Raw genomic sequence first — 18,739 nt, forward strand, 5'->3', positions numbered from 1 at the left:
AACACTTAGGAGAATAAGATAACTGTCTTAAAGTATTGGAAGATTTTTCTTTCTTTTTTTTATTATTATAGCTTTTTATTTAGAAGTTATATGCATGGGTAATTTTATAGCATTGACAATTGCCAAACCTTTTATTCCCATTTTTCCTCTCCTTCCTCCCACCCCCTCCCCCAGATGGCAGATTGACCAGTACATATTGAGACTAGAAATAGGTCCAAGAGGTGGAAGGCATGGTTTTTTATGTGTATGTGTGTTTTGTATTGGGTGTGTGTGTGTGTGTGTTTGTGTGTGTCTGTGCTTTGGGGGAGGACTTTCAGAAGAGTTTTCAATCCAATATAAGGAAACTTTCTAACAATCAGATGTGTCTGAAATGGAATGGACTTTTAGGAATAGTGTGTAAGGAGGAATGGTGAATTACTTGGTTACCAAGCAGGAACTGGGGATCATTTGTCAAGAATATTGTAGGCATATTTTATTCTTCAGCAAGTAGTTGGATGGACTAAATAGCCTTTGACTTCTATAAAGAAAAGTACTCCTTTCATTGCATTGATTATATCCTCTTTAAAATATGACTGGGAAAACATGGACTAGTGCTGTGGTGTCAAATTAAATTAGAAATAGATCCCTATGGGGAATCTGACTTAGAAAAGCACAATTTAATATTATTTGTTGTATTTTTTATTTATTGTTAAATATTTTCCAATTACATTTTAATCTCGTTGAAGGGTTTTGTGACACATGGGGTTGAGGGCTGCGAGTCTGACATCTCTAGATTAGAGTCCTAAAAAATGATGAAGGAGTGGGAGCAGTTGATGCTCATTGTGGAGTTTGTCCATGCTTTTGTGAAATCACAAATTACTCATAGACTAGTGATTACCACATAAGTAAAAGAATACTCTAACTCTAGAGTTTAGCTATGAAAACATATTTCCTTATAAATTTTATTTTTGGCTCTGAACACCAACTTGAATTTTAGTCTCCTTTGGGGTATATTTCTCCTTTCCTCAAAGAAACAATAGCTTCATAGAATTTTGGAGGCATAAAGAACCCTTGAGAGTTATTTAATTCAACTAACTGAAAACACTAGCAGCAGAGAAGGGAAATAATTTGCCTAGTTACCTAAAATTGGTTGAGGACATGACAAAAACCTATGTCCTGAGCCCAAGTGGCTAGACTGAGCACATGACATGGGAAAAATGCTGATTGGTTGTGGAGACAGAAAAGAAAGTTCTAATACTTACTCTGTGACATTACAAAAATTACTTGATATCTTTGTCAACTTTCTCATCTTTGAAATGGGGAAAATACTAATCCTATTAGCTAATGTTTATGTGGGCTTATGATCTACAAAGTGCTTTCATGCAGGTATCTCATCTCAGTTTTTAAGGGGAACTCATACAGTTGTTGTGGGGAACAAGTCAAAATAGGTGCAGAGTAATAAGTATTATTATCATCATATATGTAAGGAGATATGCCTGGGGGTAACTTGTGTTCTGGGTAGTGGGGAGATAAAGCAATACAGCTAATATTTTCACATATCCCTTATAACTGTCAAAATTTGAGAAATGCCTACATAAAAGAAAAATCGACTTTTATTTAAATACAAAAGGGAAAACAAATAGAAAGTTCATGCTGAGTTTGCACTGTTGAATTCTTTATATTCCTGTCCATAGCACCTAGCATAGTGTTTGACACTTAATAGACACTTCATTAAATACTCTCTAAAGAATTTAAGCTATTAAAGCTTAAAACTGTATGAAGACTTTTGAGACACCCTGTGGTTAATGACTGATTGTTTGAAGTAAAGAATAAGTAGCTAGTGACTGATAGAGAAATCTTTCTTGGCCTTCTACACCATTAGTTTTAAAGATCTTTAACACCAACTACTCAGATCAGTAAGTCTGATGTTTCTTAGACTCATAAGACTTAGAAAGGACACTTATTTTCTACTTGCAATTTTATACCAATAATCCTTAGTTGAAAACTACTCCTCTACAGCTGAAAATATCTAAGGATTTTGGATTGAGAACTAGAAGCAACCTCAAAGACAATCTAGTCTTACTCCTTCACTTTTCTGATAAAGAAGCAGACCAGAAAGGTTAAATAACTTTCCCAAAGTCATATAATAATGGGAGAGGCTGAGTATCAATTCAGATCCTGTGTTCCAAAGTAACTGGAGTTCTTCTACTGTATCTATCACATTGGATGTGGAAATGTCTTTCTAAAGTAACAATTTATGCTATCTCCTTACTGTTTTGCTCCAGCTTTTCTCTAGAATCATAGTCTGTATGAAATTTTTTGAATTATATTCTATATTTTGAGCAAGTTAGTGGTCAATAGGAAATATGGAAAAGCAGCATGAAATTAGTAGCAATTTTCATTGAAGTTTAATCTTAACATAAGTAACCACACTCATTTTCTCAGCTAATCCAAAAAGTGGTTACTTTTGATTCTGTAGTTTTTTTGTGTGTTCTGTTTTGGGAAAGAATTCATAGCCATGTCAGTTCTGGGGGTGGAGGTCGGGTTAAAAGGAAACAAGAAAAGATGGACGAGTAATGCTAAAAATGTTAAATTTTATTTGGTTGTAAGATTTTTATCTTTCTCTGTCTCCAATTGCTGACCAAAATCATATAATATGTGAACTTGCTAACAATGTCAGGTTCTTCTTACCTTGTTGACTTATAAGGACTTTTCTATCCTTACCAAAAACCCTGGATGGATAGAAACTGTTTCCCAAGGGAAAAGAAGCTAAGATAAGGACTAACTGGGAAAGAAAATCTAAGCTAAAGGAAAGAAAGTCACATTTTAAAGTCAGTATCTTGAGGAGGTCAAAAATAGTCTTGTATAGCCTTGGTCCTTTATGGTTACAGAACATTGTCCATCAGGATTTTATTCCTACAAAGAAATTGAGACAAGCTTAGTGACTTGACCCAGGATCAAAGAGACTATTTCATATTGGCTCTCCAAAGAATGAAAATTGGCAGTCCATAAAAAAGGAAAATGATTTTTATGTGAAATTACTCCATGAATTATGAATGGGGCAAATTGAGGTCCAGACAAGAAAGTAAGGTGGAATAAGATATCCCATTTGTTGAAAAATATCTTCTCAAGTTTCCTGCCATGTAAGATGGGTTACTTTCTTTAAGGTCCCACACAAGTTAGGTTAATTTTTCCTTAAAAAATTGTCCTCAAAATGTGATTGGCTCAGAAGACTAAGGCTTGATGTTGCTTAATTTAAAAAGTTAATTGCACAAGGAGTCAGAGGCCTCTCCCTGAACTCCTACGTTTCTGATCAATCATTAGCATGACTAATGACAGAAAATTGCTCAACTAAATCAATAAATATTTTTCCCTGTTTTGCATGCCTACATGCTGCCACTTCTACCCTCCAATTCTATGCCCTTCAATGGCTAAATTACCCTTTTAAAAAAGGTGCTAAATGGCCTACAAGTATTTCAATTATTTTTTCTAGCTTTCTCTCAGAAGTATCAGCCAGACCTTGTCCAGAAATGTATGTAGGTTGAGGAAGTGACTTTTGTATTCTTAATTTTTCTTATTTCAACATAATACAAAAAGGGCAACTATCCCGTCTTACAACAGGATTTGTAGTTACATTTAACACAATTATTTCAGACCTAATAACTTTACTCTTTACTGCAAACATTTGTCTGAATTACATGGAAAGTCAAAAAAAAAAAGCTTCATTGTCCCTTAAGAATAATTGAAGATCCCACCCAATGTTTCCATATAGAAAGGCACCTCAAGGTTACCTGTTAACACATTTGGGGCACAGCCAATTGTCTTCTACTTCTGGGGGTGGAAAAGAGCAGGTAGGCAATAATAACAGAGGGATCAACATGTCATTTTCAGGTACCCAGGTCTGTCCTGCATGGAACTCCAAAGGAGCTGAACCAGGCACATCATTAGGAAAAGCTTCACCATGAACTACACACCATCTTGGCAATGCTGGGGGGAAATGAAGAGGGAAATGGAGAAATGGAAAAGTATAATGATAATCAGACCTTTATACCCACATTATCAACTGATCAGTAAGCATTTATTAGGTACTTTTATTTATATTTATAAAGATTTATTAATGCAACATTATCTTATCTTAAAAATCATAGGATAACAATCCACATTTTTATAATACTTAACAGATTTACAAATTTCATTCTATAGAATAATCTGTGAGGTATGTAGTAAATATAGCCACTTCCATTTTACAGATAAGCAAACTGAGATCCAGAGTTTTATTTTCTTAAATGATTTAATATTTTATTTTTCCTCCTATTATATGCAAAAGCAATTTTAAAGATTTTTTTTTTTTGAGTTCCAAATTCTTTCCCCCTTCAGTGATATAGGTAGGTTATAGATATGGAGTCATGCAAAATGTATTTCCACATTAGTTATGTTGTAAAAGAAAATAGACTCCACTCCCAACAAACAACCAAACAAAAAAAGAAAGATAAAGAAAGCCAAGAAAAAGTATGCTTCAATCTGCATCAAGACTCCATTGGTTCTTTTTCTGAAGATGGACAGTATTTTTTATCATAAATCCTTCAAAATTGTCTTGGATCAGTGTATCGCTGAGAATAGGTATATCACTCATAATTGAGCATTGTAAAATATAACTATAACTATATAAAATATGCTCCTGGTTCTTTTCATTTCACTTTGCATAAATTAATGTAGGTCTTTCTAAGAACTTCCTGCTTTTATTTCTTATAGCATAATCACCCCATCTAGCCTACATTTTCTCTTCTTGCACCCTGTCTATCCACAAGTGTTTTGCTTCTCTCTTTTATCTACCACAATCCACCCTCCCTTCTATCACCTCATTTACTTTTCTTATTCCCTTCTCCTTTCACTTTCCTATGGGTTAAGATTTCTATACCCAACTGAATGTGTATGCTGTTCCCTCTGAGCCAATTCTGATGAGAGGAAGGTTCTTTTGAACCTCTTTTGTGTGAGAGAATTTATCCACTCTACCTCTCCCTTTCTTCTTCTCTATGCTGTTTCTCTTTCTCACCCATTTTTTTTAGCTAATCACCTATTCATATTCAACTCACCTATATATACCTTCTAACTGCTTTGGCAATGAGAAAAATTTTAGGATTTACAAGTATCATTGTCCCAAGTAGGAATTTAAACAACTTAATCTTATTGGAATTTTTATGATTTTTCTTTCCTGTTTATCTTTTTATGCTTCTCTTGAGTTTCATATTTGAATGTCAAAATTTCTATTCAGCTGTATTCAGCTTCATCAGGACTCCTTAAAAGTCCTGTAATTCATTTAGTATCCTTTTTTTTTCCCTTGAAGGATTATACTCAGTTTTGTTGGTGATTTTTGGTTGTAATCCTGGCTTCTTTGATTTTCAGAATATCACATTCCAAGCCCTCCAATACTTTAATATAGCAATCGCCAAATCTTGTATTATTCTGACTGTGGCTCCATGACATTTGAATTTTTTTTTTTTTTTTTTTTTTGCAGTATTTTCAAATACTGGAATTTGGCTATAATATTCTTAGGAGTTTTTATTTGGGGATCTTTTTCATGAAATGATCAGTGGAGTCTTTCAATTTCTAGTTTACCCTTTAATTCTAAAATATTGGGGCAGTTTTTCTTGATAATTTCTTGAATTATGATATTTAAGCTCTTTTTTCATCATAACTTTCAGGAACTCCAACAAATTTTAAATTATCTCTCTTAGATCTATTTTCCATGTTAGTTGTTTTTCCAATGAGATATTTCACATTTCTTTTTTCATCTTTTAAGGTGTGATAGATCTTTCCTGTAAAACCTAAGGTGTTTCACCCTGTCCTGTCATAACTTATTTTGAGGAATTATTTTAAAGGTATTTGGATTGGAATTTGGAAGGGCTTAAAACCTCCAATTTTTCCCCACCATCTTGATTCCCCTTCTTTCCTCCACCTTAGAGTTTTAAATCACTTGCCAATCAATGGTCACACAGCTTCTGGGGTAGAGCTGAGATTTTAACCCAGGTCTCCTGACTCTAAGGAAACTTCTCTATTTACTCCTACAAAACATTTGGAAGTAAGCTAATCTAGCCTCAATGTTAGATCTAGTCAGCAACCTTATGAGGTAGGCACAAAGTATACAGGCAGAATCCTGCCCTAGAGGATTTAAGTGAAGAAAAAGAAAGGGATAAAGAATCAAACAATCTGTACCATCAATAGTAGTGATAATTATTGCTCTAAGTAAGAGATGACTTTCCATATTATTTACATTTTTTATTTTATATTTCTTTTCATTTAATTTATTTATATTTTATTATTTAATAAATTCATTTATATCTAAACTTAATTTAAATAATTAATTTATATTCTATGTTTAATTTCTATTTTCTTGATTTCACAAATACTTTTTGTAAATGTACAATTTTTTTCTTAGGCCATGATGCAACTAATAGGTGTCCTTGCAGCTCAGTTACAAGGTTCAAGAAATTCTCTTCCCTCTTTATGTATGTACACCACCGGATTAACTAAGCTAAATAACCTAAGTAAGGCATGGTTGGATTTACCTGATTGCTTGGACCTAGTAGGCTCAGTAGATGTAGGAGTGGGCCACACAGCCTTGGACTTCATAGTTGCCATGAGTCTGCTCCATGCTGCCATGCTAGCAGTTTGGACAAGAGAGGTTTTTGTTGCCTCTCTTTTCTTTTTCTTATTTGTTAGTCTCTCTGGTGTTTTAGTCACTATTTGACTAAATTCCCCTGGAGAATCTTCTTCAGTTGCAGTTTCTGTTTTGATTTTTATCAACTGGGCTTTTTCTTCTGTACTGGGAGTGTCCTATAAATTGAGTTCATCATTATTGTTGGGAAGGTAAATGTCCAGGGATACTAGAACTTCAGTCTAATTCAATGCTTTACCCACCTCCTACCTAATATTTTCACATATAGAGGAGTCAACAGGAACAATGGATTATCATGGCCTTTGAGAACTGCAAAGGATCTTAGAAATGGAAAATGATTCTCTGCTTGCTCAAAGGTACACTGGTAATTAAAGACAGAGGTAGGATAATAACCTAAACCTTTTGCTGTCCACTCTCTTCGTGGTTTGCTGTCTGAGTGGGAAAGGTGATGACAAAATTAAAGTAGGAATCTGTGTCCTCAGAGACAGAACTGTCTCTGTCAACCTTTCATATGAATCAAGGGGAAATGGAAGATGATGACTTCATGGGATAATACATTTAAACCTGGAAGAGATCTTAGAGATCATCTAGTTCAATGCTTTCTTTTTATACATGAGGAAACAAACCAGAACAGAGACAGTGATTTCACTAAGATCCCATAAGTAATAAGTGATAGAAAAGAGACTTGAACCTCAGACTTTGTACTCCAAGTCTAGTGTTCATTCCATTGTATCATGGCTGTCTTTCATTATCTTTCTTATAGCTTACTCACTTGCTCAGAAGGTGACACATGCTCCAAAAGTCTCTTGTATAGAACGTGCTTCTGAAGGAGGGGAAAAGAAAAAAGCAAATCAGTAAGGGACAGCAAGAACCAGGGTCCTTTCCTCCCTGTGGATCTTAATAATATAACTTCCTAAGAGTTCTCCAATAGATTGTGAACTCCTAGATAAGAGATGATCTTTTGCCTTTTAAAAATGATTTATTTACAGAACATACCATAATGATAAATGCTGGTTTATCTGACTTGAATGACTGACTCACCCGACCATTTTTACTGATATTGAGTCTCTGGCACCAAACCTGCAGATTATTTCGGGATAAAGTATGTAAAGGAGGCAGAGGGGTGGGCATAGGAGGAACTTCATCATTTTCAGAAGACTTCTGAGGTGTTAAGGCAACTGTATTAGACTCTGTCTTCATTGGAAAATGTACAACTGAAAGACACAGAAAAATGAAAGATTGGATTACTTCAAGACCACAAAGCTGTTTTTCACATCATTGCTCTTTCCCAGCTCAAAGAAACCCATAGCCTAGTATTTTGTCTTTCAGATTCACCCCAAAGAAGGATAAATTTGGTAAAGTGTGGAAGACTTACCAGCTTCTTCAAGACTTCCCGATTGTTCTAGGGTAAATCCTTGAGTTGTTGCTTTCATCCTGGCCTGAGCATCTGCCACCAGCTTGGCCCATGCTGCCATCACAGCTGCCCCATCTTCTCTCTGTTGAATATCTATTGCCAGCATCGTCCCGTGCACCATCTTGCTTTCCTTCATTTTGTCTGCATTATTGATTAGACTCTTTTCTTCTTCTACTTCCACAGCACAGGCCTAAAAAAGGTGGTACTATTAGTTCATAAGACTATCTGCTAGGGCATACTATACTGGCTCCCACCCTAATAGTGTATGAAAAATGCTTTGCAAAACTTAAGGGTTCTCTGCAAACATCAGCTAACAAAAATATGAATATTCTGGACAGCATTGCTATGGAAAGGGGAAAATAAAAATGAGCAAGAGATTGAAAGGTCTAATTATATGGTCATCCTCCAGTTTGGAGATGGTGATGAAAAGATAAAAGCAGAGAGGCAAATAAAAATTGTCTTTTTATTTCTAGACCGAACCACCTCAATTAAGATATTTATTCTCCTCCAGATGATTTATAAAACACAAAATTTAGAAGCAACCTTTAGAAATTTTCAGCTACCCAAATCTAAGACCCTACAGATAATGAAACTGAAATGTGGAGAGGTACAATGATTTAGCATGGGCCATCACTAACATTCAAAATTAGAGCTCATGTCCCCCAGACTTCTAGTTAAGAAAGTACAATTTCAAAGATCCCATACTAATTCTAAGTGCCAGTCTAACTTACAACATCTGCCTTTCTCTGACTTAGCAGTCTTTTAAGGTCTGAAAGACTCTAGGTTTAGTTTTGCTAGGGAGAATGTGACAAAAACACAAGATAAGACCCCAACAATTCTAGTCTTGCCCACCCACTCCAAGACGTACCTTAATCCCCAGGCTTGTGACTTCTTCAGGAATCAGTTTCTTCATTTGTAAATGACAGCTATAAGATTTCCTTTCAGATACAAAATCCTCTGAGGACATACAACTCCTACACCATTTGTTTATTTGTACAATGGAATTATTTTGAAATATCTACAACACAAAGATGGGATAAGGAGAGCATTCTCCAAAAACTCAGACTATCTAAATGAGTTCCAAGAAAAAAGATAATCACATCATCCGCTTTTCTATTTCTCTCCCATACCTCATTCTCTCACTTTTAAAATTTCTTATTAAGATGTTTTTATATTTCCATCCCCAAACCTTACTTCTTGCCTTGTTCCCAAGATGGGAAGTACACCTACCTTTTTAAATAAGGAATCTTGTTTTTGGGCTTTCCACTAACAAAATGAAGTTCTGACTGAAGAAAAGATCCATCCGGATCCCATTCTTCAAGGGGCAGTAGTAACAAGTGGAGTGGAGAGACCTCCCTTCTGCATTGAAAAGGTTCAAGGGCCCCTTACAGAGCAGAGATACTTAAGAAACAGACTGGATGGGTAAATAGCTCCATTAAAATATCTAATCCACTCCCCCATCCCAAACCTATTAATTTCAGGACAGATAATTCTAGACTTGACTTGGATGATGCTTTGAAAATATTTCTTTCTGTCTTTTCCCTCATTTAAACTAAAGTAGCTTCAATTTGTATCTCAAGTTCTCTCACCAGTAACTTTTCTCCTTCCAAGCTGGACTGCCTCTTCCTTCCGCAACATTTTTCTTAAATGCCTTTACCTACTTTTCTAGGCCCTCCTTCCCACACACAAATCAATTCATATGCATATTGAGAGGGGTTGGGCAGCTATTGCTTACATGATAACAATTGATCTCTTTACCCCTTCTTCTCCACCAGAGAAATACCTGAGACCAGTTAGTAATAGTTAAATTTCATTGTGGTAGTTGTGGGAATGGGGAGAAAAACTGCTGCTAGAGAAACAGCTACAAAGTAGATAGTCCATGACAGAGATTTGAGATCATAGAACTATTTGGAACTAAAGAAATCATTTAGTCCCAGGTAGCAATGGAGAAGGGTTAAAAATAAAGCCAAAATGGGAAAGCTGGAGGAGGTAGGAGGTTGTGGGGAGTGAAAAAAGCACTTGAGGGTGGGGACAAAAACATTCTAATCTCCCTAATTGGTTGTGGAGGTCAACTCTCCCTTTCATTTGCAGGCAAACTTCTACTCCTACATTATTTTGGTTCCTTTGTCACCCCAATGAATGCTTTCCTACTGGGAGAAGTTTTCCACAACTATTTTAAAATGTAAGCTCCTTGTTGGTAAGTTTTGTTTCATTTATTGTATTTTTATTACCACTGTTTATCCAGTCTGGCACATATTAAATATTTGTTGATTATGTGTCTAGTATTTGCTTGCCACGTGGTGTCTGGGCTTATAGTCCATAAACATTTACAAAACACTCCCTATTATATGCCACAAACTATGTAAAGTGCTAGAAAGACTGTTCTTGTCCTCAAGGAACTTACCATCTTTGAGGTAAAGAGAAGAAAGGAAGCTGAATTGCAGGGGTGGATAGAAGTAACAAAGGTACCTAGAAACCAGGGCATGATGGAAAAGTAAAAAAAACAAATTTAAATTTAAAAATTATTGTAGCCAGAGCCAGGTGAGAAATAAGATATTTGTCCAATGTTGTTGTGCAGTCATAAACAACTCTTTCTGATTCTATATACTATAACATACCAATACTGTTCATGGGGTTTTCTTGGCAAAGATACTGGAACTGATTTACCATTTCCTTCTCCAGCTTATTTTATAGATGAGGAAACTGAGGAAAATAGGATTAAATGGCTTGCCCAGGATCACAGAGTTAATAAGTATCTGAGATCAGATTTCAAGTCAGGTCTTCTTGACTTGTGACCCTCTATCTACTGAGTCATCCAGCTCCTCATTTATCCTGCACATGACTTTGCCTTACAGAGAGGCAGGGAATGCTGATTATTCATGAATATCAAAGCTGATTGTATCTTGTAGGATAATGATTAAGTGAATTGATTTAAGGTTTATGACAATGAGATTATCCAATGATGAGTTTCTTGGGGAGTTGGTGAGAAGTCCAAAATGAGGCTTATAAAAATGAAATAAAATACTGCTCCTGCCTTCCATGAGATTGCAATCTAGGAGAAAAGGGGAAAAAACAATTTTAGGTAGTTTCCATTCAAATTTTTTTTTTTTTTAAATCGGCATCGTGGGGAATGGATAGCTAGTTTTAGAAGGTAGGAAGTTCCAAGTTCAGATCCTATCTCAGACACATAGTCGTGACCACAGGGGAATGTGTGTAACTTTTTAATGCCCTGAAGCAACCCATATGGTTTTTTAAATTATTTTTTAATTAAAAAGCACATATTTCTTCTTCTAAAGAAAATCAAAACTCTTAAGAATATACATAGTCAAGTAAAAAAGTTCCTATAATAACCATGTCAAAAATTGTTTCTCATTCTTTATATTTGGCCCATTATGTCTCTGTCAAGAGCTGCTTAAGATTTCAAATTACAAAATTTCCATTCAAGGAATCCACTACACTCATGAAATCATCCAACTAACTGGAGACTAACAACTGACAGGAGTCTTATATCATGAAGAATTACCCCCTTCCTCCCTCACCCCCCCTTTTTTCAAGAAAGTGAGGCATGGCAATGTCAAGGAACTAGGGTATTGGAGCTAGAAAGTACAGGAAAAAGTTTCCAATCTAGGCCTTTCTTGATTGAGAGGTGTGGAGTGGGGTAGAGGGTAAGATGGGGGTGCCAAGTGCTTTGTTCTCTCTATTCCTTTCACATTCTAGATCTTGATTTTTTTTAAAATGACATTTTTATTGTTCTTTAAAAATATTTTCTGTTAGGTTATTTAATTCTAGCTACAACTCTGTAGCTCTGCAAGTCTCTTTTTTTTGCAATATTACTTCTTCATTTTACAGATAAGGAAACAAAAAGACAGAGATCAAGTGACTTGTCCATGGTACTGAAACTTCTTAATACCAGAGGCAGATTTTTAACCCCAAGTCTAAACTCCAAGAAACAAACTTGGTATTTCTTAGCTCCCATAAAAAAGTAATGGTAGGCCCATCAGGATCATATGGCCTTTGTCCACTCATAGTTGACTCCTAGCTTTCATAACATTATGAAGTTGTGGAGCACTGACGAGCTATTCAATATGCTAAATTTGTAATCAATCAATGAACCTTTATTAAATACTTAGTATGTGCCAAACACCATTCTAACATGTTGGGGAAACAAGAAGAGACAAAAAATATCCCTGCCCTCAAGGAGCTTATTATGTAATAGAGGAGACAAAATGCAAACAAATATATGCAAAGCAAGTTATATATGAGACAAATAAAAAGAAATGGAAGGCACTGGAATTAAGAAGAGTTGGTGAATATTTACCATTCTCTCATACCAGTGAAAGATAGAATTTTAGTTGGACCTTAAGAGAAACTAGAGAAATCAATAGTGGGAGTTTTGGAGGCAGAGTGTTCCATGGATGAGAAACAATCAGAGGAGGCAAGAGAGAGTGTCTTGTTTATAGAACAGTTAGGAGGCCCAGTGTTACTGCATAGAAAAACTTGTGGCAGAGAGTGAGGTGTAATAAAAATAAAAGGGGCCTGGGTTATTAAGGGTTTTGAGTGCCAAAATATGTGGTTGTAGGGAACCAATGGAGCTTAATGAGTAGGGGATGGTGAGTGACATGGTCAGACCTGCACTTTGGGGAAATCACTGTGGTGATTTAATGGAAGACAGATTGGAGAGATGAGAGACTGAAAACAAGCAGATTTGCCAGCAGGCTGTTTTAAGAGCCCAGATATAAAATGATGACAATCAGAGGAAAGAAGAGAGCAATTTTGAGAGGTTTCAAAGATGAAAATCTGGAGGCATCTGGTATCAAATATACCCTCTGATTTAGTAGCTATGTTACTCTGGATAAATCACCTCAGTTTCCTCATCAATAAAATGGAGATGAGAGGTAATGTGGTAGATGATCTTAGAATGAAGATGGTCTGGATTCTGGTTTCAAATATGGTCTTAGACACCAGCTGTGTGACCTTGGGCAAGTCAAAAAACTTGGCCTTCTTCAGTTTCCTCATATGTAAAGTAAGGATGAAGGATGATAACAGAATTCACCTCTGAGGGTTGTTGTTATAATAAGATAATACAATGCTTTGCAAATCTTGGAGCATAGTCTATAGAAATACTATTTTGTAAGGTATATAAAGTGCTCTTTTTAAAGTAATACACATACACACACACACACACACACACACACTATACACATACACCTACATATCACTCTATATAAATAATCAGGTCTCTTTAGTTCTAAAATGTCCCCAGGATGGCTAGGCTAGAACAAAAATGACCCAAGTAATCCCACTAACTAGTAATTTTGCTGCTCTTTGACCTTAAACAAATCATTTCATGCCATGGGTCTTTTTTCCCCATCCATAAAAAGGAGGGAGTAGGTTCCATCAATTCCAAGATCCTTTTAAACTCTAAATCTATGATTCTATGATTCTTCCCTTTAAATTTAGAGTATTCAAAAGGAATTGAAGATTTTTCCAGGCTTTGATTAACTTTCACAAAGTATATTGGGTTGTAGGTCTTTTTAAAGGACATTGCTTGATTACTAGCAATAAATTCACTTTATATATCTATATAGATAAATCTATCTATGCATCTATATTTATAGATGCATAACTTTGGTTGGGATATTGGGACATTCACAAAATCTCAAAGATCTCCCTTGACAGATGATATTTCCTTACCAGAGTGTTCTCTATACAGAAAAAGTCATAGGTTTGGATAAATAAAGGAATGAATGAAAAAATATATATCAATGAATGAAAAATATAAATAATGAAGCAAAATAAGACATTCATTTTTTTTTATATGAGTAATATAAGAATCTATTTTCCTGACTATACCTATTTGTTACAAGGATTGTATCTCTCCCTCCTTTCCTTCCTTCCTTTCTTCCTTCCTTCCTTCCTTCCTTCCTTCCTTCCTTCCTTCCTTCCTTCCTTCCTTTTTTCCTTCCTTAAATTCTTTCTTAATTTCTTTCTTTCTTTTTTCTTTCTCTCTCATTCTCTTTTCTTTCTGCCTTTCTTTTTTCCCTTCTATCTTTCTCTTATTCTCTTTCTTTTTCTTTCCTTCCTTCCTTCTTTCTTTCTATCTTCCTTTCTTTCTCTCTTTCTTTCCTTCCTTCCTTCTTTCTTTCTATCTTCCTTTCTTTCTCTCTTTCTTTCCTTCTTTCTCTTTTTTCTCCCCTCTCTCTTCCTTCTTTCCTTCCTTTTTTCTTTCTTACTTTCATTCTTTCTTTCTATCTTCCTCTTCCTTCCTTTCTTTTTTCTTTCTCTTTTTCTTTCCTTTCTCTTTTCTCTCTCTTTCTCTTTCTTTTTTCTGTCTTTCTGTCTTTCTTTCTTTCTCTCTCCCCTTCCTTTCTTTCCTCCTCTTTCTTTCTTCCTTTTTCTCTTTCCTTCTCTCTCTGTCTCTCTCTCTCTTCTTTCTTTCCTTTTGTCTGTCTGTCTTTGAATTCCTAGCACCTTGTATGATACTTGATACATAGTAGATACTCAATTAATGCTTGTTGAACTTAACTGAAACCTAACAGAAAAATCATAGCAATAGTTAGCCAAAATGCCTTAAAAAAGAAACAAACAAAAATCAACAGAACCCCCACCAAAAAAATAATAAATTGCCTTCTTTTTCCCAGGTATTGTATCAAGTGCTGGGGATACAAATAAGAAAAAGAAAGTGAACTCCTACCCTCAAGGAGTTTATCATATAATAGGGTAAAACAACATACAAAAGGAAGCTAAAAATTGGGGTGTTGGAGAAGTGGCTAGGCAAGGTACCTAACATAGAGTCATAGTAGAAGAAACATACAAATCTCAAAGTGTTATAGCCAAGTGAGAAATGGGGAAATATTATGAGTTAAGCTCTCCTTTTAAATAGAGATTTTGTAGTTCATGACTTTAATTTGAAGGAGGATAGTGATAAGATAGAGTGCCAAAATCCACTGAATCTTATAAGATGATGAAGTTTTCTTAATAATGAGCTACCTGAGATTTGGTGGAAAAATCAGATAAGCTTGCTAGTAGGGTAGCCAGATCAGAAATGAAAAATTCTGAGCTCAATCCTTTCTTAAATGGAAGCAGTAAAGCTATCTTTGCTCAGGTTTAGTGTCTTTTCTTTATAGTACCTGTAAATTTCATACTTAAAGTGGAATTAACTTATATTTAAGTATGTTTAAACAAAAATATAAAGCCAGATAAGGTGAACTAATATAGAACCTAACATAGTTTCTGCAAACAAATGCTGAAAAAAGAAGCAAGTTGCAGCTAAATAGAAGGGTGGCTCAAGGATTCTTCTTGGAGAAGCCAAAAAGGATTCGTTTTTATAAACAACTTCAAAACAACAAGAAATATAATTTTAAGAAATACTTGTTTTACGATACTCATTATAAGCACTATTTGACATGAAATGCCTATGTACCAATAATTAGAGGAATATGAAAAATGAAATATATATGGAAGAACATAAATACTAAGTAAGCCAATACCATAATCAGTGTAAATCAATTGACATAATAATTAGATTAAAATAATCTGAAAAGCACCTGAGCTTTTACATGCTTGACTTACTTGTCAAGTAGAGAGATATGGCAGTCAAGAAATATACTGGATAAGAATATAAATTCATTTATAAATCTTACAGAGAAGGTATGATGATGGAAGGTTGTGATCAATATTATTTATAAGACAAAGAAGTAGTGCACCAATTATTGAAAGCTTGGTGAGAGGTACACCTAAGAAATACCATCCATCCCAAGTGTACTTAAGGATGAAAATGGAATGAAAACAAGCAGAGAAATAGAAAAGATCTGTAAAGATTTGAAGCATAAGCTTTTCATCATAAAGGTCCTTAGAGTTACTGTAATTGAACTCTAAAATCAGAGACCTAGAGGTGGAAATGACATGAAAGAGAACAAAAATTGAGAAAAGCAATAAATTAGATCAACATAGAACCTATAAAGTAGATCCATGCTCAAGGTGACATAGTTCTGAAGACATTAAAGCATCAGTTCTCAAGGTATCTGAATAAGGGAAAGATACCAATTCTTGATATACACATCAGACACTATTAACATTGAAGACACTATTAACCAAAATAAATGAGTTTCCAATCTATAAACCTATTTTTCCATTAATATAAATTTTTAGGTAAGAATAATACATACAAATACGGAGAATATCCTAAAGGAAGATATTACTAAGTAACAAGAAGGCTTTTGCAAGTTACACCATAGTAAAGCATGCCTTTACTGTTGTCCAATTGCCTGAATTTTATGAAGAATACAAGCTCTAACTATGCTTATTGTTCAATGAACATTAAAAAAAATTAATACAATAAAACACTTACTTAAAGGCTTATTTTAGCCAAATGTCTCCCTTGCATATAAAAAAATTATTCAACATTCTTTCAAAGATATAATAGATAATTTTGTAGTGATTCTCTGGTCATTAATATCACATGGGATCTAAAACAACAAAACACATTTTTAAGTTTTTTTTAATAGTTTTTAATAACTTTTTCTATTTTTTACATTACCATAATTATCAGAAGTATCTTCTTCCCAAGTACTGCTCTACCTTCTGTTCTACATGATAAATAATATTAAATAGGAATATAAATAGAAAGAAAATGTTAGCACAATGGATTGATATATAAGGGGTGTCTTTTTAACTTTGTTCAGTTAAGAGGCCTGTTTGATATTTATAATTTTGTTATACTTTTGATTTTTTGGTGTGTAGTTTTTTCCCTTTACATTATTTTCTTGGCTCTGTCTTTTCAAATCTTTCTATTTTTTCTTCCTTTCTCTCTCCTTTCATTCCTTCCTCTCTTCCTCTCTCTCCCTCCCCTTTTCTAGAGGCAGTTAGGGCAAAGCAACTTGCACCAAGTAAATATTTGAGGCCAGATTTGAGCCCAAGTTCTCCTGCCTCCAAGGCTAGTGCTAAATCCACTGCATCACCTGATTGTACCTCATATAATTTCTTACAATACAGTAATATGCCATTACATTCATATACCACAATTTGTTTATCCATTCCCCAATTGATGGGCATCTACTTTATTTCCAATTCTTAGCTGTTATAGATCTAGTATTGCTATAAATATTTTGGAATATATTTTTTCCCTTCCTTGGAATAAAAACTCAGCAATAAAGTTTCTGGTTCATAGAGCATGGACGTTTTAATAACTTTATTTGCATAATTCCAAAGTTTTCCAAAATCATTTTATAGCTCCACCAATATTGTATGCCTATTTTTTTACAACTCCTTCAACATAGCAATAAACTAGGAAAACATTATTACATCCAGAGGATCTGATAAAGGCCTGATTTCTAAAATATAGAGAGAATTAACTCAGATTTATAATAGTTCAAGCCATTCTCCAATTGATGAATGGTCAAAGGATATGACCAGACAATTTTCAGATGAAGAATCCAAATCACTATTGATCAGAGAAATGCAAATTAAGACAACTCTGAAATACCACTACATACCTGCCATTCTGGAGAGCAGTTTGGAACTATGCCCAAAGGACTACCAAACTGTGCATACCCTTGGATCCAGCAGTGTTACTACTGGGCTTATATCCCAGTATATAAGGAGGGAAAGAGACCTGTATGTGCCAAAATGTTTGTGGCAGCCCTTTTTATAGTGGATAGAACCTGGAAACTGAATGGATGCCCATCAGCTGGAAAATGGCTGAATAAATTATAGTATATGAATGTTATGGAATATTATTGTTCTGTAAGAAACGAACAGCAGGATGATTTCAGAGAGGCCTGGAGAGACTTACATGAACTGATGCTGAGTGAAATGAGCAGGACCAGGAAATCATTATATATGGCAACATCAAGACTATATGATGATCAGTTCTGTTGGATGTGACTCTCTTCAACAATAGATGATCAAACTAGTTCCAATTATTCAGTGATGAAGAGAGCCATCTACACCCAGAGAGAGGACTGTGGGAACTTAGTGTGGACCACAACATAGCATTCTCATTCTGTTTTTACTTGCATTTTGTTTTCTTTCTCTGTTTTTCTTTTTCTTCCTTCTTGATCTGATTTTTCTTGTGCATCAAGATAACTGTATGAATATGTTTATATATATTGGCTCTAACCTGTATTTCAGCATATTTAACATGTATTGGACTACCTGCCAGCTAGGGGAGGGGATGGGGGGAAGGAGGGGAAAATATGGAACAAAAGATCATGCAAGGATCAATGTTGGAAAAATTACCCACATATATGTTTTGTAAATAAAAAAGCTTTAATAAAAAATAAAATTTAAAAGATGAAAAAAAAACTTTAGCATTTACTGTTGCTATTTTTTGGCTTATTTTGGAAAATATGCACATATGAGGTAAAATCTTATCGATGTTTTGATTTTTATTAATGATTGGAAACCTTTTTTCCATGTGGTTGTGAATACTTGAATGTTTTTTTTTTTTTTTAACAAAATTTTATTTATATTCTTTGACCACTTATCTATTTGGGAGAATGCCTATTAGCAATACATAAACACATATTTAAAAAATATATGTCTTAGATGCCAAAACCTTCTCAGGTTTGATATAAATATTTTTTCCCCATTTAGCTTCTTCTCTTCTTATTCTAGATACATTGCTGCTTTCTGTGTAGAAGCTTTTCAGTTTCAAGTAATCAAAGACA

The 18,739-nt window shown here is 34.6% G+C and overlaps 1 protein-coding gene across 1 annotated transcript; it reads right to left on the reverse strand.

Annotated features, from left to right (window-relative positions):
- Positions 1-2,864: 2,864 nt before the first annotated feature.
- Positions 2,865-8,982, reverse strand: LOC105749821 (developmental pluripotency-associated protein 4-like). Its single transcript, XM_012544505.2, has 7 exons — positions 8,938-8,982; positions 8,031-8,259; positions 7,697-7,869; positions 7,428-7,478; positions 6,546-6,813; positions 3,771-3,966; positions 2,865-2,895 (listed from the first exon to the last, which is right to left on the reverse strand). Exons 1-7 carry the CDS (start codon positions 8,980-8,982, stop codon positions 2,865-2,867), a joined length of 993 nt encoding a protein of 330 aa, XP_012399959.2.
- Positions 8,983-18,739: the final 9,757 nt, after the last annotated feature.

The sequence above is a fragment of the Sarcophilus harrisii genome, chromosome 3 (genome assembly GCF_902635505.1).
Source record: "Sarcophilus harrisii chromosome 3, mSarHar1.11, whole genome shotgun sequence".
NCBI classification, from domain to species: Eukaryota; Metazoa; Chordata; class Mammalia; order Dasyuromorphia; family Dasyuridae; genus Sarcophilus; species Sarcophilus harrisii.

Bases quoted from the DNA above. Each gene is read 5' to 3' on its own strand.
- LOC105749821 (XM_012544505.2), bottom strand. From the start codon at position 8,982: ATGAAGAAACTGATTCCTGAAGAAGTCACAAGCCTGGGGATTAAG. The intron at 8,260-8,937 runs GTACGTCTTGGA...CACCTTTTTTAG, and splicing joins TCACAAGCCTGGGGATTAAG to GCCTGTGCTGTGGAAGTAGA. The intron at 7,479-7,696 runs GTGAGTCAGTCA...CCCCTCCTTCAG, and splicing joins ATATCAGTAAAAATGGTCGG to AAGCACGTTCTATACAAGAG.